Consider the following 26739-nt stretch of genomic DNA (forward strand, 5'->3'; position numbering starts at 1 on the left):
GAAACCCCGTCTCTACTAAAAACACAAAAATTAGCTGGGCGTGGTGGCGTGCGCCTGTAGTCCCAGCTACTTGGGAGGCTGAGGCAGGGGCATCGCTTGAACCTAGGAGGCAGAGGTTGCAGTGAGCTGAGACTGTGCCACTGCACTCCAGCCTGGCAACAGGGCGAGACTCCGTTTCAAAAAAAAAAAAAAAGAAAAAAAAAAGAAAAGAAATCGTTGTACCAAAAATGCACCTGCACATGCATGTTTATTGCAGCTCCATTCGCAATAGCGAAGACATGAAATCAAACTAGGTGCCCATCAATAGTGGACTGGATAAAGAAAATGTGGTACATATATACTATGAAATACTACACAGCAATAAAAAAAAGAATGAAATTATGTCCCTTGCACCACCATAGATGCAGCTTGAGGCCATTATTCTAAGTGAATTAACCCGGAAGCAAAAAATGCCGCATGTTCTCAGTTTTAAGTGGGAGCTAAACACTGCGTATACACAGACATAAACATGGAAACAATAGACACTGGTGACTCCAAAAGGGGAAGAGGAGAAAAGGGTGAAAGACTGAAAAGCTACATATTGGTACTATGTTAACTATTTGGGTGACAGCTTCAATAGAAGCTTAAACCTAAGCATCATACAATATATCCATGTAACAAACCTGCACAAGTACCTCTGAATCTAAAATAAAAATTAAAACTTTAAAAAAAAAAAAAAAAGAAAGAAAATCCCTGACTCAGATAATAGAGTTATACAGTTTCTACTTTATTGGTAACAAGTAGGTAATGAAATAACTCTAAGATCTAAGTTTTGTAGAGTGAAGAATTTAATATCATCATGTATCTTCACAGCCAACATGCACAAGAAGCTGAGATTTAGATAATTCACTTTAGAGAGTTAACAGAGTGCCTTTTATTTAACATCACTGGCTAACAATCCTTTTGAAAGGGCAAATCAAACACAGAAAAAAGGACAGAAGTTAGCCATGGAGACCAAGAGAACAGGCTACCATTTATTTTATCTAACTTGTGTTTTGTGAAAAGTGACCAAGGTTTAATTGTGAAAAAGCCACTAAAAAATTCCAAATACTTACAGCTTCTTTCTCTCTGTCCATGATAGTTTCCAGCTCTTCAAAATGTCGAAGTTTGATCTCTAGTTTCTTCATTTGTGTCTCAACCAAGAGAGCTACCAGGGACTTGATCTTTCTTTCTTCCACTGCAGCCAGGTGCTAAGGGTACAAGATCATTCAAGCTATTTAGGTAAACATTTGCTTAAAGAACATTAAGAAAATGCTGGCAATATTCAAAGTAGAGATTATATAATTTACAATGGTACCCTATATGTCTCCTTTGTAACGTACAATCTAAAATAACTGTCTCTGAATTTCTGGTCCTTATAGAGATAAATCAACCCTTAAAAGATTAAAGGAAATGCCTCATGTGGTAAACTACTACCTTCAAAAGGGCTATCAAGAAGGAGAGGGCAAACCAGGACCCTGATGGGCCAAAGATGAGGACAGGAGGTACTTTGCCACCTACCACCCCATCCTGGCACTCGGTCTGTCCCCTCACTATCCTTTCCTCCCGAAAACTTTTCTAGGGGTGGGCAGGCAGGCAGGCTGCTGAGGACAGCACCCGACACTCTTATACAAAGCCTCTCCCTTCTCTTTGGTGAGCAGACCTCATGTGTGGAAACAAAGGGGAAAACAATATTTGACCTGTAATTCCAGGTCCAGGTCCATAGCTGGAAAAATAAATACAGTACTAAACAGAAAGGTACTCTGGAAGACTCACTCCTTTGCCACAAGACTGATGGCGAATGCTTCCTGCCAACTCAACAGCACAAACAGGAAGATGCCACATTACTTATATCTGCTTAAGACCCTAACTACTAGCTAGTAATCAATCCCACCCTCTACAGACGTCATCGAAGAACTTTCCCAGCAAACTCCCAGCACCATTTTTCATTCACTTTTATTATGTCTGCTGAATTTATGTGTTTATCTTGCTTCTACACAAGGCTTTTTTTTTTTTTTAAAGAAGCAGGGTTCTTCATAAAAAAAAAAAACCTATGTTGCCCAGGCTGGCCTCCAACTCCTGGGCTCAAGTGATCCTTCTGCCTAAGCCAACTGAGTAGCTGTGACATGCCACAGCTGTGTGTGTCACAGCACGCATCTTACCAAGGTCTTAAGAAATAGCATGGAGTGGCTATTTTACTGATCTCTTAATGATCTTAGGTTTCCCATAGAACCTAGGAGCAACCATGCAACTTAATACAGGCTTTTGGGAACTATGCTGAGACCTAACACTTAGACGAAAGCCTAATTTTTCATTCATTTACAGTTGAAAACAAAAACTGTAGTTTTACAAATATGGAGACCCATTTGCAAAAAGATTCAGAAATGTAGACAAGAGGTGACAATGAGGTTTTATAGCTATTAATGATCATGTCTGCCACCCTAAACTACAATGAGCTACATCAATGACACCAAAACTTTAAATAAATATTATGTAATTTAAGGCATTATCATTGTACAATGTTATACAATTTATATTTTTGAACAAAAAAATTTATGCGCATGATATAAACTGAAAAGTTACAAAGGGGTATAAAATAAAAAGTAAGTCTCCCCCTCACTTCTGTCAGCTATACATCAGTAACTCTTCCTTTGAAGATAATAATGTTATCAATTTCTGGTCAATTTTTAGGAGAATATGACTCCTAGAACTCAGCTGGTTTGAAAGAAAATGTTTCTGGTATTTTTTTTTTTTGAGATTTATGCAGGAACTTGGTGGGGGGAGCGGTAGGTGGAAAGGGGGTCCTCAAGTGTTATTCAATAAAATAATACCAAAATATTTCCTTTTAAAACTGCAGGTCATTGGTCAGCCGTGGTGGCTCACGCCTGTAATCTCAGCACTTTTGGGAGGCCTAGGTGGGCAGATCACATGAGATCAGGAGTTCGAGACCAGCCCGGCCAACACAGCAAAAACCCTGTCTCTACTAAAAATTAAAAAATTAGCTGGGCGTGGTGGTGCATGTCTGTAATCCCAGCTACTCGGGAGGCTGAGGCATAAGAATCGCTTAAAGCCAGGAGGCAGAGGTTGCAGTGAGCCGAGATCCCTCCACTGCACTCCAGCCTAGTGACAGAACAAGAATCCATCTCAAAAAAAATAAAAAATAAAGTAAAAGAGGCAGCAAGTATGAAAAAAATTAAAAAGATCCACAGCAAGAAACATTACTGAAATTTTAAGAACACAAGACATAGAAAATCCTACAAGCTTTCAGAAAGGCACCCTCCCAAAAAAACAGGTTACCCAAAAAATTGGACTGCATCAGACTTCTTAAAAGTAAAATGAGATGTTTGAAAACAATGGTAAAATGCCTTTCAACTCTGAGGGCTAATGAATTTCAAACTAGAATTTCCTGTATAGCAATCTGTAACAGTGTAAATAGAGAACAGACATTCCTGAAATCAAGGACTAAAAAGTTCACTTCCTACATGTGCTACTGAGGTATGTGTTCTAGCTCAAGTAATGTAATACCAGAAAAAGATAAAGACCTTAGATTCAAAAGTCACAGACCAAACCTAAGAAAGAAACTCTGAGTTTATAGGGCAAGCGATGATTCAAAAATAAATTGAGGCTGGGCACAGAAGCTCATGCCTACGCCTATAATCCCAGCACTTTGGGAAAGCGAGTGGATCACAGAAGGCCAGGAGTTCAAAATCAGCCTGGCCAACATAGTAAAACCCTGTCTGTACTAAAAAAAAAAAAAAAAAAAAAAAAAAAAAAAAAAAAAGCTGGATGTGGTGGCACATGCCTGTGATCCCAGCTACTCAGGAGGCAGAGGCTGTGGTGAGCCAAAATCGCGCCACAGCACTCCAGCCTAGGCGACAGAGCAAGATGCTTTCTCAAAAAATAAAATAAATTGAGACAAATGAAACAAGACTGGTAAAAAGTTGATAACCAAAGCTAGATAATGCGCATGCAGAGACTATTTTACTACTTTGTCTACTTCTGTATATGTTGGAATTTTTTTTTTTTTTTTAAAGACAGAGTCTGGGCCGGCGCTGTGGCTCATGCCTGTAATCCCAGCACTTCAGGAAGCCGAGGTGGGTGGATCACTTGAGGCCAGGAGTTTGATACCAGCTTGGCCAACATGGCAAAATCCCTTCTTTATTTTTCTTTATTTTATTTTTACAATTTTAAAAAAAGAAAGGAAAAAAAGAAAGACCAGCCTCCCAAGTAGCTGGGACTACAGGCACATACCACCACACCCAGTTAACTTTTGTATTTTTGGTAGAAACAGGGTTTTGCCAGGTTGCCCAGTCTAGTCTCAAACTCCTGAGCTCAAATGATCTGCCTGTCTTGGCCTCCCCAGGTGCTGGGATTACCGGCATGAGCCACCGTGCCCAGCCCACTTCTATATATATTCTAATACTTCCATAATAAAAGTTTAAAGGTGGGTTGGGGTAGGTCAACAAATGGAGCTGGGAAAACTGAATATCCAAATACAAAAGAATGAATTTGGACTCCTATCTCATACCACCCACAAAAATTAACTTAGTGGATCATAGATCTAAATATAAAAGTATACACTAAAAAATTCTTAGAAGAAAAAACAAAGTATATCTAAATGATCTTAGCTTAAGCCAAAGATTTCAAGACATGTAAAAAGCACAAACGATAAAAGAGAAAATTAGGTTGGACCTCATCAAATTAAAAACATTTGTACCACCAAGAAGTCCACTGAAAAGAGGCCAGGCGCAGTTGCCTACCATCTGTAATCCCAGTGTTTTGGAAGGCTGAGGCAGGAAAATCGCCTGAGGCCAGGAGTTTGAGACCAGGGCAACATAATGAGACCCCGTTCTACAAAAAAATTTAAAAATTAGCCAGGCGTGGTAGCACATTCCTATAGTCCCAGCTACTCAGGAGGCTGAGGAGGAAGGATCACGTGAGTCTGGGAGTTTGAGGCTGCAGTGAGCTGTGATCTTGCCACAGCATTTCCAGCCTGGGTGACAGAGCAAGGCCCCGTCCTTTTTTTTTTTTTTTTTTTTTTTTGAGACAGAGTCTAGCTTTGTCGCCCAGGCTGGAGTACGGTAGCATGATCTCGGCTCACTGTAACCTCTGCCTTCCAGGTTCAAGTGACACTCCTGCTGCAGTCTCCTGAACAGCTGGGATTACAGGCGCCCACCACCAAGCCCAGCTAATTTTTGTATTTTTAGTAGAGACGGGGTTTCACCATGTTGGTCAGGCTGGTCTTAAATCCTGATCTCATGTGATCTGTCTGACTCAGCCTCCCAAAGTGATGGGATTACAGGTGTGAGCCACCGTGCCTGGCGAGACCCTGTCTTAAAAAAAAAAAAAAAAAGAGAGAGAAAGAAAAAAAAAGGAAAAAGAAAAAAGAGATGAGTAAATGGCAGAGCTGGAACTAAAAATTAAAATTCCAAACCCAAAGGCCCATTAGTTATTTTCCAATGCATCTTTGGAATAATTGATACTTGAGTGGATACTTTCCTGGGTAATTCTTAGAAGGGACTTGTGGTAGATTAAAGATAGCCACAAGTTCACTGGCCTTTATTTCATTAAGAGGCAGATCAAGACAGGCTCTCTGCCTTGCCCAGTAAAAATTAGTGGTAGCCTTTTCTAAGCCCAGGCCTTACAATCCTGGAAACTTTCATGTCCTGTTTCTTGGAATGTTCTCTCTGGGAGTCTCAAGTTGCCATGTACAAAGTATGATCACCCTGCTGGAAAGACCACAAGGGGAAATTCTGAGACTACACGGAGTGGAAAAAAACTTCAGTTACCCCTGTCAAGGACTAGGATTCTAATGAAGCCGTCTCAGACCTTCTACATAAACCTACCTATGAAGTTAATACTACTAAATGACTCAATTGATACATGTAGCAGAATTGCCCAGCTGTTTGGTGTTAAAATTTAACAAAATTATGAGATTTAATAAAATTGTTATGTTTTAAACTACTCAATTTTGCTATTGTAAAATAATTTGGTATCTGGAAATGGGGAGCTTTTGTAACAGAAACCTAAAATGTTTCTCTTTGGCTTTGGGACCACATAGTGGGTGCAAGCTGAAAGGGCTTTAAGAAAACCATCATTAGGTAATAAAGTACAGAGAGGAAAATAGTACTGAAGGTTGAAGAAATAGATCTTTATTATCTAGTAGCACAACTTTTGGAAACACCATCATCTCTAGTCATGAGGAAACAGAAAGGGTAATTAATAAACTTGTGGATATGGCTGGGGCATTTCCAGGCCATGGAAAAATTCTTTTTCTATTTTATTGTGAGCAGCTAGAAGAGCATTGAAGTAAAGAAGCAACTATTAGGTTTTCAGGCAGAATTTAGAGGAAATATGAAAAAGCGGGATTTGAATAAAACATTATTTCTCATCTCTGGTTCCTTCCAGCAAGAGTCTGAAGCTAAGAAATGGCTTTGGGAGAAAGATCCAATCAGAGCACTACCAGCAAAGGATGACCTCAGGGTAAAGAGCTCGAGGTGCGGCTATAAAGCATTTTGAATGGTATTTATAGTAGGACTTCTAAGAGTCTTGAGTATATGCCTTAGAGCTTTCTACTAGACATGAGGGCCTCTAAGCATCTTTTAGATGTTTTTTTGAGACAGGATCTCACTGTCGTTCAGGATGAAGTGCAACGGTGAGATCACAGCTCACAGTATCCTCAAACTCCTCAGCTCACGAGATCCTCCTGCCTCAGCCTCCCAAGTAGATAGGATTATAGGCATTACACCACCATGCCTGGCCAACTTTAAAAACTTTTTGTAGAGACAGGATCTCTCTCTGTTGCCCAGGTTGGTCTCTAACTCCTGGCCTCAAGCAATCCTCCTGCCTCAGCTTCCCAAAGTGCTGGGATTACGGTGTGAGTCACTGTGCTGGGTCTAAACATCTTTATAGCATGTCTCCTATATATATATATTTTTTTCTTTCATTGAGCTTCTTAGGTCTGTAAGTTAAAGTTTTCATCAAATTTGGAAAGTTTCCACACAGCCAATATTTATTTTTATTCTGCCTACAACACTCTTTCCTTTCTGAAGCCCCATGTTTGGACACTTACTTGTCCCACAATTTCCTAACCAAGCTCTTTATGACCTTTCAGGAATAACTGCCTTTGCTTTTGTTTTCTGCTTAGTTCATATTACTGTGCTGAAAGATTTGTTTCTAACCACTGTCCCTAGTTTTAAACTAGTTTTCTGTGTCACCTCTACAAGTTCACCTCTCAGCTTCTTTGCATCATCATTACTGAAGCTACAAATCTAAGATCCTTCCAACTAGACAAAAAGGGATCCAAAAATTAAGGGCTTTGTTCTCATAACATCTTAACTAAGACTAGGCAAAAATTGGGGGCTTTGTTCTCATAACATCTTAACTAAGACTAGGCAAAAAATTGGGGGCTTTGTTCTCATAACATCTTAACTAAGACTAGGGCAAAAAGGGAACTATGTAGGCAAGAAAACATAGGTGTGGCTTTTGTCTAACGTGAATTACTTTTTTTTTTGAGACAGAGTTTCACTCTGTCCCCAGGCTGGAATGCAGTGGCATGATCTCAGCTCACTGAAATCCCAGGTTCAAGTGATTCTCGTACCTCAGCCTCCCAAGTAACTGGGCCTACAGGCACGTGCCACTATGACTGGCTTAATTTTTGTATTTTTAGTAGACATGGGGTTTCACCATGTTGGCCAGGCTGGTCTTGAACTCCTGACCTCCCTCAAATGATCCACCCACCTCGGCCTCCCAAAGTGGGGATTACATTTTAAACACAGAAATCCCACAAAGTTCTCAAAAAATTACAACACCTTGAACTGAAGTAGAAAGAACATAAACTGGGCCTACAACAAGTAGAATGCAGGCCAAGACAGCCAATCACTGCAAAACTCTGCTGATTTTTTAAGGGAAAAGGAACAAGACTCAGAAGAAAAAACTGAAAGCCCAGAGGGCCAAGTCAAACTGTGGAGAACAATTCTGCAAGTAGGACTGGGCCCTGATGAAGGAACTGGAAATGTGTGCCTGGCTAGATTTCAAATTTGCCATCAACGATGACTGCTCTGTGTCTCCAATTCAAACCCTCCTTGAACAGAGTGCAGTTAACCTTGATGTGTCTCACCCCTGCTATACTAGTCCAGAAAATCTTCAAATTATAGTATCAGCATTCAAGAAGTTGTAAATAGGAACCACTCCTAAAGAGCCTCATCTGTATGTGGACCTGATTTACATAAGATCCGAGACCTCCAACCTCAGCTTGATATCATAATGAGATAAAGCCACGAGAGATCTATTTTTCAGTGGGGGAAAGGTATACAATTTATGACAAGAGAGTAGACTGTGGAGGGTTAAGGTGGCACATCTTCTACCTTGAGCTGTGCTCTGTGTCCCCTTACCTTGAATTTGGACAGAACATTTGACCAGTAGAGTAGGGCAGAAATTATGCTGTGTCAGTTTGGGGTTCCAAGTCATAAGACACTGGCAGATCCTCCTCCTTGCTACTTGTGACATTCTTCTCTCAAAGTTCTAAGCTTTGTAAAAAGTCCAACTACTCCTGAGACTACCTTACACCAGCTTCTTAGAAAGGATGTATAGAGAATGATGGTAGCCATCTCAGCCGAGGCATAGGCATATAAATGAAGTTGTCTCTGGCCCTCTATAATAGCCCAGCGATGAGGTAGTACTGAGTGACTCTAGTCAATGCGACATGGAGCACATTTTACCAGCTAAACCTGCCCAAGTTCCTCACTGCAATATCATGACAGATAATAAAATGACTGAGGTTTTAAATGACTAACTTCAAGGGTAGTTACATCGTTACATAGCAATAAATAACTGAAACAGGAATATTGCTGATGCTCAGATTACAGATTCTTGAAAGGTCTGGCAACAGTGGTGACCAGGGTGTTCCAAGCAGAAGCTACAGGGAGAGGCCCAACCTTTCACATATTGGCTTTATAGAGCCTGAGAAGAATGATGAGGTCTGGGATGGTGCCACAGAAGATATACGGCAGCAGTCCCCAGCCTTTTTGGCAGCAGGCGCCGGTTTCACGGAAGAGGATGAAAGACAATTTTTTCCACGGGGCCTGGGGCAGGGTGGGGGTGGGGGGTGGGGGTGGTTTCAGGATGAAACTGTTACACTTCAGATCATCAGACATTAGATTCTCAAATGAAGCACACAACCTAGATCCCTCGCATGCACAGTTCACAAAAGGGTTTGCACTCCTATGAGAATCTAATTCCACCACTGATCTGACAGGAGGCAAAACTCAGGCAGTAATGCTTGCTATCACTTGCCCTGTCACTCACCTACTGTTGTGTGGCCTAGCTCCTAACAGGCCAGTGGGGTTGGGGACCCCTGATATATGGAACATAGGAGAAACAACCGGAGATAAATGATTAACAAGAAGCAATAATCCAGCTGGCATAGGGCTGAGGCCAATTTTGCATTACAAAGCATGAATTCCAACGAGTAGAACAGAAGTAGTTTCTATGTAGTCATACAAAAATGAAACTGAACAGGACTAACTGTAGGCAAAATAATCAAATGGGCTATTTTTTCCTGACACATTGAGAGGATTATTAAGGTATGGTAACAACGATCAACTTGCTTTGTGTAAATAAATTTCAATCAACCCCTGTCCGTTAATACCTTGTGACTAAAGTATACAATGACAATTTTCACACCTCCAGAAAGAGTTTCATGCTGGAAGCAGTGGCTGACACCGGTAATCCCAGGACATTGGGAGACTGAGGTGGGCAGATTCCTTGGCACCAGGAGTTTGAGACCAGCATGGGCAATATAGGGAGACCCCGTCTCTACAAAAAATTTTAAAATTAGCTAAGTGTGGTGGCACATGTCTGTGGAACCAGCTACTTGAGAGGCTGAGGTGAAAGGATCTCATTTGAGCCCAGGACATGGAGGCTACAGTGAGCTGTGATCACATCACTGCATTCTAGCCTGGGCAACAGAGCAAGACCCTGACAAAGCAAGCAAGCAAGAGAGTGAGAGAAAGAAAAAGAGACAGAAGGAGAGAGAAAGAGAAAAAAGCAAGAATGAATGAAAGAGAAAGAGAGAAGGAGAGAGAGAAAGAAAAGAATGAGAAATTGCAGAAACAATGCATCAAGTTATGAGACATTTCTAGGGGGTAAGAGTCTTCCCGTTGACCCAGAGCTAATACCCAATTACCATGTTGCCACGAATACAAACCTACTTTTGCCATTTTGGAAAACGTGTATATGAGGTGGTTTGTAGAATAAATTCAAAGGAAATATCTGTGGTTTTAAGAAAATGTGATCTCTGCTTTCTTGGAAGAACTGAACCTACTACTGCTGACAAAAAGAGAACATGCTCTAATATGGGGGATCTATAGTTTATCCTGGCAATAGTTCTGGGCCTTCCTTCTCCTCTAAGCCTAAAGACCCAGATAGAAAGGATCCAGAGCACCCAAACAATGGTACTTCTGCTTACACCCACACACCACTCCTTTAGTTGAGACAATTCACAGCTTGTCAGCAGGTGCAATGAAAAAATGGACATGCTCTTGAAAAACCTTTCAGGGGACAATAACAGAAGCCATAAAGCATGCCACCTCATCTGTTTAGGAGATAGACCTAGAACCTCTAATTATCACTCCACGTCAGTATGACAAAAGATTCTTAAGGAAAACTTTTAATAACAAAGCTGTTTATAGACACAGAAGAAAATGAGAATAAGAGAAACTTGGATTGGCTACGTAAGTTATATATTAATTATAGTAATTTAAGTGAATTCCTTACCCCCTTAATTACCATGTAGTATGAAAATGATCATGTGCGCTATCAAATTTATCAGATCCCAGCTGTAAGTGGCACTGAAGGGTTCACATGTGCCAAGTTGTGCAGCATGAGCATTTGTACACTTTCATAACTCAGAGGGAAACCTAGGTGTTTTGAGAATGAAGATACGAGCTCCTAGTAAATAGAAGGAAGAGTGACTGATGACGAGGGAGTGAAAGTTCAATGACCTGGAGAGAAATTCTTCTTTGGACACCTTTTAAATTTTGTATGGAACAGTAAAGGGGCAGGCCAAATGATCCATAAAAGTAGTTTCTCTGCAGTGAAGGAGTCAAGCTATTTTAAGATAATCAGTAGTGTATACCAGGCAAATCTTTGTGCCCAAAGTTGCACACAGTAACAGCTATGAGGCCAGAGGAAAACATCATGAAGCATTTGTGAAACTTAAAAAAAAATTTTTTTTTTGTAGAGATAGAGTCTCACTATGCTGCCCAGGCTGGTCCTGAACTCCTGAGCAAAAGTGATCCTCCTGCCTTGGCCTCCTAAAGTGCTGCAATTACAGGTGTGAGCCACTGCACCCAGCCTCGTGAAACTTTTAAAAGGTAATCTACCATTTTAGTTCTTCCTATGGCAATATATACTGAAGCATAGCACAGTGGTATCAAGAGGAGAAACTGGCCAGGTGAGGTGGCTCACGCCTGTAATCCTGACACATTGAGAGGTCAAGGTGGGCAAATCTCTTGAGCCCAAGAGCTCCAGACCAGCCTGGGTAACATGGCAAAACCCAGTCTCTACAAAAAAATTTAAAGAGGAGAAATAATAGGAAGAAAAAACCATGCTCTGTAAGAAAAGAATGTCCGAAAAAGCTTAGATAGAGATAAAAGAATAAATTCTGTTTGGCAGAACTACAAGAAACAGTTCAGGAAGGACAGGTAAGAAATAAAGGTTGAGAACTAAGTAGGGTCCTGATTATAGAAAAATCCTAAATTCTCTACTAAAGAGTTTGAAATTGCAGCCAGAGAGAGATAGGGAGGTTACTGAAGAAAGTAACATGTTCCTATTTGCATTTTTAAAGATTTCTGCACATAATGTAGGATTCCATTTATATGAAGTTAAAAAAAGGGGGGGGAGAAACTAATCTACGGTGTAATGAGACAGACTAGTGATTACTCTCCAGGGAAGGCAAAGTAACTGGAATAAGAGGAAGCTTCTGGAGGGGCTGGTAATGTTGTTTATTGAAACGGATGCTTGTGACATAGGTGGGCCCAGTTTGTCAAAAATTCACAAAGGTGTAGGCTTCAGTATGTCCATTTATTTGAATGTGAGTTATACTTAAGAACAAGTTAAAAAGCAAGAAGATTACATTGGCTGCGGGTTAGAGAATGGGACTGCGACAGGCAAAAGATTAAGGGATGCTGACCTGAGTGAGCAGTTGAACATTAGCAGGTGATCTAAAGCACCATGAAGAATTTCCTGGCTGAATAGCTATGGAAAATGATGGAACCAGGAGTCAAAAATGAGCCGAGGTTGCAGGTTTGAAGACTGAGGAAGGGCACAAAGGAGAAAGCCCTCTCCACCTCTAGCTCCTCATTTATAATGCGAGAGGCTGGGCATGGTGTCTCATGCCTGTAATATCAGCACTTTGGGAGGCTGAGGCAGGTGAATCACCTGAGGTCAGGAGTTCAAGACCAGCCTGACCAATATGGCGAAACCCTGTCTCTACTAAAAATACAAAAGTTAGCCAGGTATAGTGGTGGACGCCTCTAATCCCAGCTACTTGGGAGGCTGAGACAGGAGAATTGCTGGAACCCAGGAGGCGGAGGTTGCAGTGAGCCAAGATCACACCACTGCACTACAGCCTGGGGGGACAGAGTGAGACTGTCTCAAAAAAAAAAAAAAAAAAAAAAAAAAAAAAAAATATATATATATATATATACACACACACACACACACACACACACACACACATATATACATAAAATATGAGAGACTATGACCACGATAATCCTTAAGGTCTCTAAAACACCTAATGACAGTATTACAGTAAGAACTTGAGCAGCTCAGAGACAAAGAGATGCCCAAACACTCCAGGGTAGCAGAAGATAGACTAAAAAAGATGTTTGCAATGAAAGAGCAAAACCAGACAAATGGTGAAAAAGAGTCAAGTTATATTAGCCGTCACTTAAGCAAGCATGTACCTCAAAACTTCCCAGAGGGGGATGTAGGGGAGATAGAATAACTAAAATTAGCTAAAGAATCAGACAGGAGATATCTTTCTGATTCTTTAGCTAATTTTAGTTATTAGGAAGTATTACCTAGTTTTAGTTATTAGGAAAAGGGCAGGTAGTATAAATTTGTAGGACTTCGAGTTAGTATAATAACAATGATCAGCCGGAGTAACTGTCTGGGTTGACTGAGCATTTGCTGCGGCCTGTAAACACCTCCCTAACCTCCATTGTCTCTATCTATGTCAGATGGGTGGGCATTCAAAACAGTAATCTTGTAGTTTGAATTGGTTCATCACATCAGATTAAACACTTAGAGAAGTAGTTCACAGTAGCTGAATGATCTGGGGAATTAAAGATCATGAAAAAGCATCTTTATTAAAAGATCAAAAACAGTTCAAAATAAAATGATTAGCAATGTTCTAGTAATCACTGTTTCTTGAAATGTGGTATCCTATAATGGAAGGAAACTACTTCTGAAGTAGAATGAAGAACAGGGGAAAAGATTTTTAAAAACTTACATATTCATGTTTAGAATTACTTAAAATGCTAAATTAACACAGAGAGGAAAGTAACATTCTCATGTCTTCTTAAATATGCTCTGCAGCTAATACTATAAATAGAAAAAACCACCCCCAGAAAAGCTGGCAAATTCAAGAAGAAAAAGAGCTATTTTAGGGTCTCTCTCTCCTTTCAGTCTGTAAGATCAGGGTGAAGTATTTAGGCAAGGAAACAGGTTTTTGTCTTAAAAATCATAAATATTTCAATCTGGTAGAAATTATTGGAACAATAGTCCAAGATAAGTTCTGCAGGCAAATTAAAAACAAAATGATAATCAGTTCCTTAAAGAGACTTTAAAATTTGCCTTCAATCTCTGCAGTCTTTACAAGGCTAAATTGTATAATGAATGGAATGAAAAAAGTCACCCTTTAGACTGGATCTACTATTTCTATAACCCTCCTCCTGCCTGTGGATTTCTTAACCTAGAAATGCCATTCAAGCAGTCATCTCCTACTGGGAGCAAAGCTCTTTATACTAAATGTTCCCAATTAACTAAAAACAATACGACCATTCATGCCTTAAGAGAGCACTGGAAAAGGGCTGTCAGGGGCAAACCTTGGCTTTGGTAGCCGCTGAGGCAAGAGCAGCTGCTGCGGCTGTGGCAACATTTCCTTCGGAAATTTCATGTTCTACTTTCTTCTTCCCAGTATCACTTTCTCTTTCTTTACATGTATCAGTGAGTTCTTTGTTCTCTTCAGTCTCCTTTTCTTCTGAAAATATCAGAAAGCTTTGTTACTAGCGTGCCCACTCTCGAAAACCCATCTTTCTCCTTACCTCCACCACTATAACAAACTAGGACTGATATGACAAAGAGATGTCAATGCCTTTTTCTTCTTTTTAAGAGTTCTGTTGAGCCATTCCATGCATTTAGGTTTGCCTCTATTGGGGACATATTTTCTAAACAGCACACTTGTTTTCCTATCATTTTGCTAAGTTCTATGTGGAGGTCCCTTGGATATATATATTTAAAGGAACATTCAGGGGAACTAAGTCTAAGGCCAACGTACTTGCTCATCAGTCAATGAAATGCTCTAGGAACTCTAGTGTCTGTAGGAAATCAGAAGCTGAGAACAGACTACTTCTCTAAGCCTGACAGGCATGATGGGGTGTATCAGCAACTGACACAGAAAATGAAATGGGAAGTCTGTGAGGTGACTTAAATACTGTTGAATAACTTTTTCTTCTACATATTAAAAGCACAGAGAAAAAGTGTAGCCACCAGCATTAGTATTAGCACCTATCTGAATGAAACTCAATTACATACTTATTGTTACATTAAGAAACAAACCCAAAATAAATGAGGAAATATTTCTATATAAACCACCTTCATTTCTCCAGTGCCTTTTACAGTTTTACATAATAATATCTAAGGAGTTTCCTCAAATTACCTGATTTGGTATCCTCACTCACTTCACTATCCTGTTCCTTTTCACTATTTTTTTCATTTTCTCCATCTTGTGCTTTATCACCTTCATCCGTTTCATTTTCCACTTTATTTTCTGCCTGAAAGGGATATAAAACAAGAGGACAGGCAGTGAACAAAAAAACCCCAGACCTTTTTATGAGTAATTATCTTAGACTAGCAAAAGGTTCCAATATTTTTGGCAAGAAATAGACTAGATTCAAAAGTGACTTGTAGAGAACAGCTCGAAAAGAACTAATACATTCCAAGCAATACTTTCTACCACTTCAACACTTGAGTGCTCACAAGATGTTCCTCCAAAGCACAGAGTCGCTGCCCTCTCTGCATACTCTGCTATAAAGCAAGGGTTACCATGCCCAGAGGAATGTGAAGGGAATTAACTGATATTTTTGTTGATTAAAAACAGGCCGGGCCGGGTGCAGTAGCTCACGCCTATAATCCCAGCAGTCTGGGAGGCTGAGGCAGGCAGATCACCTGAAGTCAGTAGTTTGAGATCAGCTGGCCAACACGGTGAAATCCTGTCTCTACTAAAAATACAAAAAAGAAATTAGCCAGGCATGGTGATGGGAACCTATAATCCCAGGTACTCAGGAGACTGAGGCAGGAGAATCCCTTGAACACCCGGGAGGCAGAGATTGCAGTGACCCAAGATCACACCATTGCACTCTAGCCTAGGCAGCAAGAGTGAGACTCCATTTCGAAAACAACAACAACCACAACAAAATATATATGTGTGTGTGTGTGTGTGTGTGTGTGTGTACACTTAATAATTACTGATTGATTTAAAGAATTAAGAGCATTTAAATGTCACACCATCAACAAAGAAGCAAGTTGAAATGCTGCTGGAAAAGTTGACAAAGTCTTTTAATACAGCCATCTGCTAATAATTTCAGGAAGAATCATGAGAGAACATCAGTGATCATGCTTTAGAAACTGAAAAAACCACAACTGACTATCACTGACTTCATGAGGCTATATTGTTTGCTTAGAGGCAGGGTCCCCCTATGTTGCCTAGGGTGGTTTCAAAGTCCTAGTATCAAGTGATCCTCCAGCCTCCCAAGTGATCCTACAACCTTCCAAGTAGCTGGGACTACAAGTATGACACACCACACCCAGCTGAGACTCTTTTAGGAATTAAATGAAATAAAAAATGTGAAGTACAAATATCGTCTTTAGAATAATGCAGGAACTATAATCAATTTCATTATTACCCTCACCCTCCCCTTAACTATATACAATTTTAGAATACCACATATAATCAAGACCTTCAATCTTGGCTTATATATATTCACTCAAATAGTGACTGACTGCTCCCTATGTGCAGTAACAGTATTAGGAACACAAAGGCCCAGAGGCTGGGCGTGGTGGCTCATACCTGTAATCCCAACACTTTGGGAAGCCAAGGTGGGTGGATCACCTGAGGTCAGGAGTTCCAGACCAGCCTGGCCAACATAGTGAAACCACGTCTCTACTAAAAATACAAAAATTAGCTGGATGTGGTGGCGCGTGGCTGTAATCCCAGCTACTTGGGAGGCTGAGGCAGGAGAATTGCTTGAACTCAGAAAACGGAGGTTGCAGTGAGCCAAGATTGCACTGCTGCATTCCAGCCTGTGCGACAGAGTGAGACTCTGTCTCAAAAAAAAAAAAAGGAATACAAAGGCCCACATCCTGACCTTTGTAACCTCCTGTTCTGCCTCACCCATCATGCATTTACAGTCTCCTACAGAAGAGAGATTGAGCCACTAACACACTGGCTACTTTGAAGCTCTTCACACACTGGCTTTAGTGTCTCTCCTCTCCAACTAGTGGGAGTCTTTGATTTTCTAACCTCTATTTCAATCTTTATAGTTCTACCTACTCTTTAAAACCTACCTCATATGTCATCTTCTCATTCTTTTCTTAAGATTCTTCTGCAGGCAGTTAGCCCTCATAGGAAATCACTTACTATTCTGTCATTCTCTCCTGGCACAAGAATAGGACTCAAACCTTAAAATTTGATATTCACAAGAACCACAACTTTTGTTGTTGTTGTTGAGACAGAGTCTCGCTCTGTCGCCCAGGATGGAGTGCAGTGGCGCGATCTCGGCTCACTGCAAGCTCTGTCTCTCCTGGGTTCACGCCATTCTCCTGCCTCAGCCTCCTGAGTAGCTGGGACTACAGGCACCCACCACCACGTCCGGCTAATTTTTTTGTATTTTTAGTAGAGATGGGGTTTCACCATGTTAGCCAGGATGGTCTCGATCTCTTGGCCTTGTAATCCGCCCACCACAGCCTCCCAAAGTGCTGGAATTACGGCGTGAGCCACCGCACCCAGCCAAGAACCATAACTTTTGTATTCATATTCCCAACTTGTGTATTCATATTCCCTCTTCTTTTGTGGGAAATTCATATTCCTTCTTCTTCTAATGCAATGAAATTAGATGTTTAAAATATAAAAGAAGAGGATAGGGAGTGAATACACCTCCCCAGTGAACAAATGAAAAATGTCCTATATTATATCTTGTGAGAACTATACCTTAAACCAGCAAAGTCCAAGTAGCTGATAGAATTATTTAGAGTCCCCTAAGAGGGACTAAAAACACCCAAAAAACAAACCATTATGGTCTGAAAGGCATGCTATCTGTGGTTTTACTGCTGTGAGACTTTACCTTTTCAGGCTGCTGACCATCAGGGTCGGCTTCCATTTTTTCCTCTTCAGCTCCTTCTACAAGTAAAAGAATAAGAACAAGTACTCCAATGTGGAAAAAGGTAAAAGCTATTATTATACAGCTGTGAGAGTGTCTGAAATACAAATATATACAGTAATACATAACGAATATCATAGCCATACAGTTGAAAAAAGAAGTCAGGCACAAAACAACACACACTGTATGATAAAGTTCAAAAACAGGTGAAAAGTAATCTATGGTGTCAGCACTCAGAACAGTGGTTAACAGGGGGAAGGGGTGAATTATACAGAAAGCAGATTCAATTGGGAAAGGGGAGGTCCTAGGGTGCTGGTAACGCTCTGTTTCTAGGTCTGGAATTTGTAGAAATGAACTAGGCTGTCTGCTCAGGATTTTCGATTTTCTGTATGTATTAAAATATAAAGGCAAAATAAAAATAATTCATTATTATTTAACAGATGCCTGACAAGTATATATTTTGACTCAGGTACTGGGGAAACACTATGACCCAGATACTCACTGAAATCTCAAGAGGATAACATTTTGGCTAGACAGGACACAAACCAGCACAGTATAACAGAGGCACATATCAATAAATTACATGAGAAAATTATTATTTCAAATATGAGAAAATTATTAATTTTCTACACTTTTAGGAACCTAATAAACTAATGTCAAACTGTGTAAGCAGCCAGGCATGGCCGCTCATGCCTGTAATCCCAGCACTTTGGGAGGCCGAGGCGGCTGCATCACAAGGTCAGGAGTTCGAGACGAGCCTGGCCAACTTGGTGAAACCCTGTTTCTACTAAAAATACAAAAAAATTAGCCAGGTGCGGTGGTGTGCACCTACAGCCCTAGTTACTCAGGAGTCTGAGGCAGGAGAATCACTTGAACCAAGGAGGCGGAGGCTGCAGTGAGCCGAGATTGCACCACTGCAGAGTGCAATTGCACTCTGCCTGGGAGACAGAGTGAGACTACATCTCAAAACCAACCAACCAACCAACCAACCAACCAACCAACCAACCAACCAACCGTATAAGCAAAAACTGAGAGTGGCAGGGAAGAAACAAAGACAAACATCATCATAAAGGATTTGAATACACCTCTCAATAAGATATAGAGCAGATATGAACACAGAAAGATGGTACAAATGTACACATGCTGAATTCTACATCCATCAATTAGGCGATAATACACATTAATTTCAAGCTCACACAACATTTTAAAAATAGTGATCACAAATTAGGTCACAAAGTGAGTCCTCACAAATTTCAAATAACCACTACCATACAGATCAATTTCTCCAACCACAATGCAATGAAATTAGATGTTTAAAATATAAAAATAAACTTCTCTATGCATGGAAACTTAATTGTGGGAAGTAAAAGTAGTAATTACAGAGAACGTAAAGCCTTAGGCTTAAATCAGAAAAGAAATAAAGGCTCAAAGTATATGAGCTCCATGTCCTTTATGAGATAGTGAAAAAAGAAAACAATATAGAAAGTAGGGATGGAAAAAAAGAAAATAGAAAAAAAATACACTAGAGATTTAGAAAAATATGCAAGAGAATTAATATTCCCAAACGTTGGTTCTTTCAAATGATGAATAAAAATGATAAATATAACTGATGAAGAAAAGAGAGAGATGACATAAACAAACTATATGAGGAATGGATGAAAGATCATGACAGAACAAGGTCAAAAAGGAAGTGATAATATATTCTGAAAAACTTTATTCCAAGTAAAATTTAAAAATTAGATCAAATGGGAAAATTACTAAAAATTTATTTTTATCAAACTGATTCCAGAAGAAAAAGAAGTCCTGAATTGTCTTTACATTAGTCAGAAAAACTGAAACAACTATAAAACTTAAAAATACACAGGTCCAGATGTTTTATACTGGGAAATTCTACCAAACTCTTAGGGAAAAGATGATTACAATCTTACATAATATTTCCTAGAGAATAGAAAAAGAGGGAATTCCCCTACCTCAGTCTATGATACCAGTATAACTTTGATTCACAAATCAAACAGGGACAACGGATAAGAAATATTAGACGACACTAGGCTAAATCTCATTTGTAATCACAAACGAAAAACTAAGCAAATTATACTAAAAAAAAAGAATAGAGCAATATGTTTAACAAGAAAATCTATACTAGACAGAGTAATATCAAGGATGACTTAATATTAGTACTCTACAAACCTATTTAATTAAATGCATTGAAAAGTATCTGACAAAACTCAGTACTGTCCATTATAAGCTCCTGGAAAATCAAGGCTACATGGAAGGTTCCTGATCTCCAAAAGGCTGTTCTCAAAAATCCTACAACAAATAACATTCTTCACTGAAAGATGCCAACAGTATTCTCTATATAAAATTAAGAGCAAGACAAGAATACAAATATTACTATTTCCCTTCAATATTGTCATACAGGCCAAAGCCAACACAGTCAATTAAGAAAAAGAAATTAGGCTGGCCGTGGTGGCTCATGCCTGTAATCCCAGCACTTTGGGAGGCCAAGATGGGTGAATCACTTGAGTCAAGGAGTTTGAGACCAGCCTGGGCAACACTGTGAAACCCCGTGTCCACAAACTATACAAAAATGAGCCAGGCATGGTGATGAGCACCTGGTCTCAACTACTCAGGAGGCTGAGGGAGCAGGATCGCCTGAGCCTGGGAGGTCAAGACTGAAGTGAGCTGAGACCTTGCCACTGCACTCCAGCCTGGATGACAGAGTGATACCCTGTTTCAAAGGAAAAAAGAAGGAATAAAAGGAAAGCTGAAAAGAAAATAGTTAAAATGTGCACAGAGTAAAACTGTCTACATACAAAGATCTGCAGAAAATTTATTAGAAATAATGATAGGGTTTAGGAAGGTAGTGAGCTATAAAACTACCATATAAAACCAACTGCTACATTTTGATATGTTAACAAAAAAAATCTAGATAAAGACACGTGAAAAAATAAAACTTGAATGTTATCTTAAACAAGACACAAAAAGCATTTAGGATAAAAATGACAAACATCACTTTTTAAAAATTACTTTTATGTACATTTTTAAGAGAAATGGTCTCTGTAATGCAGGTTGAAGTGCAGTGGCGAGATCATAGCTCACTGCAGCCTCAAACTCCTGGGCTCAACTGATCCACCCGCCTCAGCCTCTTGAGTAGCTGGGATTACAGGCGTGTACCACTGTGTCTGGCTAATTTTGTTTATTTTTTGATAGAGATGGTAGTTTCACTATAATGCTCAGGCTAGTCTTAACTCCTAGCCCTAAGTGATCCAATCGCTTCTGCCTCTCAAAGTGCTGGGATTACAGATGTGAGCTATCGCATCCATCCCTGAAACATATAACTATTAAAATCAAGGACTTCTCCTCTTCATTAAAAGACTCCAAAAAAAAGAAGAAAGAAGTAGCAAAATGGAAGAAAACATGTAGTGTAGTAACTTGCAAAAGATTAGTACATAAGATCTATAAAGAAAAAGGCAAATACTATACAAAAGTAAGCAAGTCAGGAAGAGTTGCTTTACAGAAGTACATATGACCAATAAAAGAAAAGATACTAGGTTTTGCCCGGTGCAGTGGCTCGGACCTGTAATCCCAACACTTTGGGAGGCCAAGGCAGGTGGATCACTTGAGGTAAGGAGTTCGAGGCCAGCCTGGCCAACATGGTGAAACCCCGTCTCTACTAAAAATACAAAAATTAGCTGGATGTGGTGGCGCATGCTAGTAATCCCAGCTACTCAGGAGGCTGAGGCAGGAGAATGGCTTGAACCCGGGTGGTAGAGGTTGCAGTGAGCCGAGATTGCGCCACTGCACTCCAGCCTGGGCAAAACGGCGAGACTTTGTCCCAAAAACAACAACAACAACAAAAAAAATCTAATAGAAGACCACTATGAAATGTCATTTTACGCTTGGTAGATCAGCAGAGAGTCTAACACCAGGAAGGACTGGATCAAGTGGTGCTGCCTGGAATGTAAAATAGTACATATGCTTTGGGAAAAAAAACTGAAATTTCCAGGCCACGTGTGGTGGCTCATGCCTATAATCCCAGCAATTTGGGAGGCAGAGGCAGGAGGATCACCTGAGTCCAGGAGTTTGAGACCACTCTAGGCAACATTGTCAGACTCTGTCTCTATCAAAAAACAAACAAACAAACAAACAAAAAACAATTAGCCATGCATGATGGTGCACGCCTGTAGTCCCAGCTACTCAGGAGGATTGCTGAGCCTGGGAAGTTGAGGCTGCAGAGAGCTTTGATCACACCACTGTACTTCAGTTTAGATGGCAGAGCGAGACCCTGTCTGAAAGCAAGCAAAGAAATAAAAAACTGGAATTTCCTAAAATGTTGTTACTCGTAGAACCCGTCCACAACAAAATAAGGAGTTGAGCAAGAAGTGTTCAAAGTTCAATATTCAAGAATGTTCACTACTCTTCCTTCACGGACAAATTCATCTGAAGAAAAAGTGACAAATGATATAGACAGCAAGCTCAGTGATGCAAGCTCCTTATCTTGGCGTGTCGGCTGGTCGACCAATCACACTTTGAGTAGCAATGCATCTAAGGGAAATCCTGTGTATGTGCACTGTGAGGCACATACAAGACAGTACATGCATGTGTAACATAGAAACCACTGGATACAACCCAAACTGCTCATTCAATAATAGAATGGATAATTAAACTGGATTAGAATCACATAAGAGGATTTTACAGCAGTGAAAATAAATGGCTACATGCATAATGTAACCACATGAATAAATCTTAAAAACATAATATGGAGTGAACAAAAAAGAAAAAAAAAAGCAAGTCTCGGAAGTCTGACACGGTCATTTAGAGGTCCAAGAAAAAAATAAAGTCTGAATATACCATGTTGTATAAACTTTAAAAACAAAATTACATGTCACACAGTGCGTAAGTACATTTATGTTTGTGATAAAAGTTATTTTCACAGTATTTAGAATGATTCAAAATTCAAGATGCTTAGTGCTGGGAAAGGGAAAGTGAGAGAAGATATGGAAGGAACAGAATGATTCAAATTATTGGTAATGTTCTAATACTTGGTTCAAATTAAATACATAACCTGCATTAAGACACACTGTAATACAATAATGAAGAGAGCGGAACAAAAAACTAAATTAAATGCAGATGGGATTATAAAAAACCCCAAAATGCAAGGAATGGGAAGCTCACGCCTATAATCTCAGCACTCTGGAAGGCTGGTGTGGGAGGAATGCGGCCAGCAATTCAAGACCAGCCTGAGCAACAAAGCGAGATTCCATATCTATAAAAAAATTAAAAATTAGCTGGGCATGGTGATACGGTGGCCCTGGCTACTTGGGAGGCAGAGGAAAAGGGACTGCTTGAGCCTAGAAGTGCAAGGCTAAAATGAGAAATTATCACCACTGCACTCCAGCCTGGGTGACAGAGGGAGACCTTGTCTCTAAACAAATAAAAATTAAGGCTGGGCGCAGTGGCTCATGCCTGTAATGCCCAGTACTTTCGGAGGCAGGGGTAGGAAGACAGCTTGAGGCCAAGAGTTCGAGACCAGCCTGGTCAATATAGTAAAAGCCCACCTCTACACAGAAAAAAATTAAAATGAAAAACAAAATTAGGTGAGCACAGCGGCATACACCTGTAGTCCCAGGTACTTGGGAGGCTGAAGCAGGAGGATCACTTGGGCCTAGGTGTTTGAGACTGCAATAAGCTATGATTGTACCTCTGCACTCCTGCCTAGGTGACAGAACAAGACACCGTCTCAAAAGAAAAACTTTTTTTTGTTGTTTGTTTGAGCTGGAGTCTCGCTCTATCACCCAGGCAGGAGTGCAGTAACATGCTCCCAGCTCACTGCAACCTCTGTCTCCCAGGTTCAAGCGATTCTCGTGCCTCAGCCTCCTGAGTAGCTGGGATTACAGGTGTCAGCTACCAGGCCTGGTTAATTTTTGTATTTTTAGTAGAGACAGGGTTTCACCAGGTTGGCCAGGCTGGTCTCGAACTCCTGAGCTCAAGTAATCCGCCCGCCTCGGCCTTCAAAAGTGCTGGGATTATCAGCATGAGCCACCGTGCCCAGCCAAGAATAACTTTTTTAAAAACTAAAAATTTTAAAAGGTTGGTTTTATGCAAATAGGAAATGAGGATGAAAGATTAATTTCTGTATTTCTCAGTATCTTTATTAACTGTATCATCCTCTTGGTATTCCATGAAATGGCAAGGTGGGGGGAGTCAACCCAATCTTGACTTTCTTCACTCTCTCACCTTCCGATAGCAATTAGTCAATAATTTCTATCAACTCTATCAATGAAAATATCTCAGGCTGGGTGTGGTGGTTCACTAGAGACTAGGAGTTTGAGAACAGCCTGCATAACAAAGTGAGACACTGTCTCTACAAAAAATTAGCTGGACGTGGTGGCGCATGCCTATGGTCCCAGCTACAAAGGAGGCTGTGAAAGAAGACTGCTTGATCCCAGAAGGTCTCTTGATCCTAGGTCAAGCCTGCACTGAGCTGTGTTCATGCCACTGCACTTTAGCCTGGGTGACAGAGCGAGACCCTGTCCCCCCCACCAAAAAAAAAAACAAAAAACCAACCCTCGAATATGCAACCCCACAGTGAGTATGAGCAGACATTAGATGAAGATAAAGGTTCAATCTTCTTAAAATGAGTAAAATTGAAGTTAAATAAAACTGAAATAAAAATTACAGGCTACCTGGCTGAGAAGGCAGGAGGATGGCTTGGGCCTAAGAGTTTGAGGGTACAGCAGGGTATCATTGTGCCACTGCCCTCCACACTGGGTGACAGAGTAAGACCTTGTTTATTAAAAACAAACAAAACCCCCAAACTTCAGGTTACTTTTAAAATTTCTTTCTAATCCCATGACAGATTAAGCACAAATTACTTGTAAATAAATATGAATTAGGTCACCTTGACTGAGTTGGCTCAGAGACTGAATAAGTATAATGTGGGAGAAACGCAATATGATTTTTTGTCTCGCAAAGATATCTGCTTTTGAAATGACTACACACCATCTGTAGGTCCACATTCCAAAAGGATGACACACCCACTTTCTGTATTGGTAAGGCAAGCCAAATTTGAAATCAATTCTTTAATTAGCTATGGTTCCAAGATGAAGTTACATAATATTAATATCTATATGATAATAGTACAGATAGAGACAGACTCTCTATAAGTGGAAAAATCCAGAGACAATGCTCAGGCATTTGTTTTTGTTTTTTAAAATGGGGTCCCGCTATGTTGCTCAGACCTGGCTCGGACTTTTAAGGTGATGTCTGTTAAGGATTTAATGATAGGGCCAGGTGTGGTGGCTCACACCTGTAACCCCTGCACTTTGGGAGGCCGAGGCATGAGGATCACTTGAGCCCAGGAGTTCAAGAATAGCCTGGGCAACAGAGCAAGACCCTGTCTCTAAAAAAAATAAATAATTTAATTGTTGTGCATTTCTCAAGATGCTATGTGGAACAGTATGTAAAGCAATTTCTATTCCACAAAATATTTGTTTAAATCTCTTATATCTCTTGAAAAAAGAAAAAGTCTCTCTTTGGTCTAAATTCTGGTCTGAATCATAAACCCTTAGGAGGCTGCAGCCTCTCCATGTATCTCATGTCATTTTGTTATTGTTGATAAACCAACAGGTTAAAAATCCTTCCCCAAAAATGTGTAATCTGACCCATGTCTGCAGCGTTAAAAGAGGATTAAACGACTTAAACAAGAAGGCATGTAACTTAAACTAGTGGGTCCCGTGCCAAAGACATTCTAGTAATAACATGGTTAGCAAAAACAGTATGAAGAAAGGTCTAGTAACTATTTCCTAACAGGCTGAAATAACTGGGAGAGGCATATTGGAGAAGAGATTTAAATGTTTGCCACATAGCTGCCTTTAATATAAGTGTGTAATAATCATGAATTACGACTATTTGGCAGGAACCACCCTCCATTTTCCGCACTTCATTTGTAAACTGCCAGCAGTTATTTTCAAAAACAGACTGAATCATGCTACTTCTATTTTCTGATGACTTCCCAATGTCTGCAAGGTAACAACCCTTTAAAATCAGTCCCCCAGCCATCTCCAGAGCTGCATGCACTTGACCAGAGTACCTGCTCCCCACAGATCTCTTGGCATTCATTCCAGAATATGCCACCTACCTTCATTTTTTCCTTATTTGTTCCTGTATAAAATGTCACATTCTTTGTGAAGACTTCCCTAATGGACCCAAGCAAAACTAACTGTGTTTCTTCTGCATGAGCCTCTACTTAAGGTCAAAACTATTTTCATAATAACACTAAGATGTTATTTGCCTTTTCATTCTCATTCTCACATAGATTTAGAGTCTGACACTTTAGAGGCTGCATGATGCACAATGAAATGATCGGTCAGACAGCGAAAAGAATGCACTCGTGAATTCTTTCAAAAGTTCCTCAGTCTTGATTTATATTACAGATGGTACCTGACTTACAGTGATTTCACTCATGGTGTTTCAGCTTTACAATGGTGCAAAAGCGATGCATTCTGTTGAAACCATAATCTGAATATCCACATGATCATTCTGCTTTTCATTTTTGATGTAATATTCAATAAATTATATGAGATATTCAATACGTTAGCAAGCTTTGTGTTACATGATTTTGACCAACTGTAGGCTAACGTAGATGTTCTGAGCATGTTGAAGGTAGACTAGGCTAAGTTACGTTTGGTAGGTTAGGTGTATTAAATGCATTTTTGACATATTTTCAACGTATAATGAGTTTATCAGAATGTAATCCCATTGAAAGCCAAGAACCATCTGTATAGCAAACATCAACAGACATAATCCACATAAACTAAAGCATTTGGGGTTCTCCTGGATATCTTTTAAGAGTATAAAGGAGTCCTGAGGCCAAAAACTTGGGAGAACTTAGTCTCACAGATTTCTGTCTTGTCAAGAACAGAATGAAGCACATGGCAGGAACCCAGTCAATACTTATGTGAGACTAATCACGTCATTCCCTATATTTAACTGCAAGGGTTCCATAAAGCCAGCAATACACAGCCCAAGCTCACAACCTTTGGCATCACAATCT

General features: G+C 40.1%; 1 protein-coding gene across 4 annotated transcripts in view; it reads right to left on the reverse strand.

The window, feature by feature from the left end:
* The window catches only part of SMARCC1 (SWI/SNF related, matrix associated, actin dependent regulator of chromatin subfamily c member 1), a 195230-nt gene that overhangs the window by 35213 nt on the left and 133278 nt on the right, over nucleotides 1-26739 (reverse strand). For all 4 annotated transcript variants that reach the window (XM_001154676.8, XM_016940956.4, XM_009445383.5 and 1 more), the window contains 4 exons: nucleotides 17649-17704; nucleotides 14966-15080; nucleotides 14133-14287; nucleotides 1095-1229 (listed from right to left, as the gene is read on the reverse strand). In XM_001154676.8, coding sequence (XP_001154676.1) covers nucleotides 1095-1229; nucleotides 14133-14287; nucleotides 14966-15080; nucleotides 17649-17704 — 461 coding nt within the window. The remainder of the gene's footprint in view (nucleotides 1-1094; nucleotides 1230-14132; nucleotides 14288-14965; nucleotides 15081-17648; nucleotides 17705-26739) is intronic.

The sequence above is a fragment of the Pan troglodytes genome, chromosome 2, assembly GCF_028858775.2.
Source record: "Pan troglodytes isolate AG18354 chromosome 2, NHGRI_mPanTro3-v2.0_pri, whole genome shotgun sequence".
In the NCBI taxonomy this organism is placed as follows: Eukaryota; Metazoa; Chordata; class Mammalia; order Primates; family Hominidae; genus Pan; species Pan troglodytes.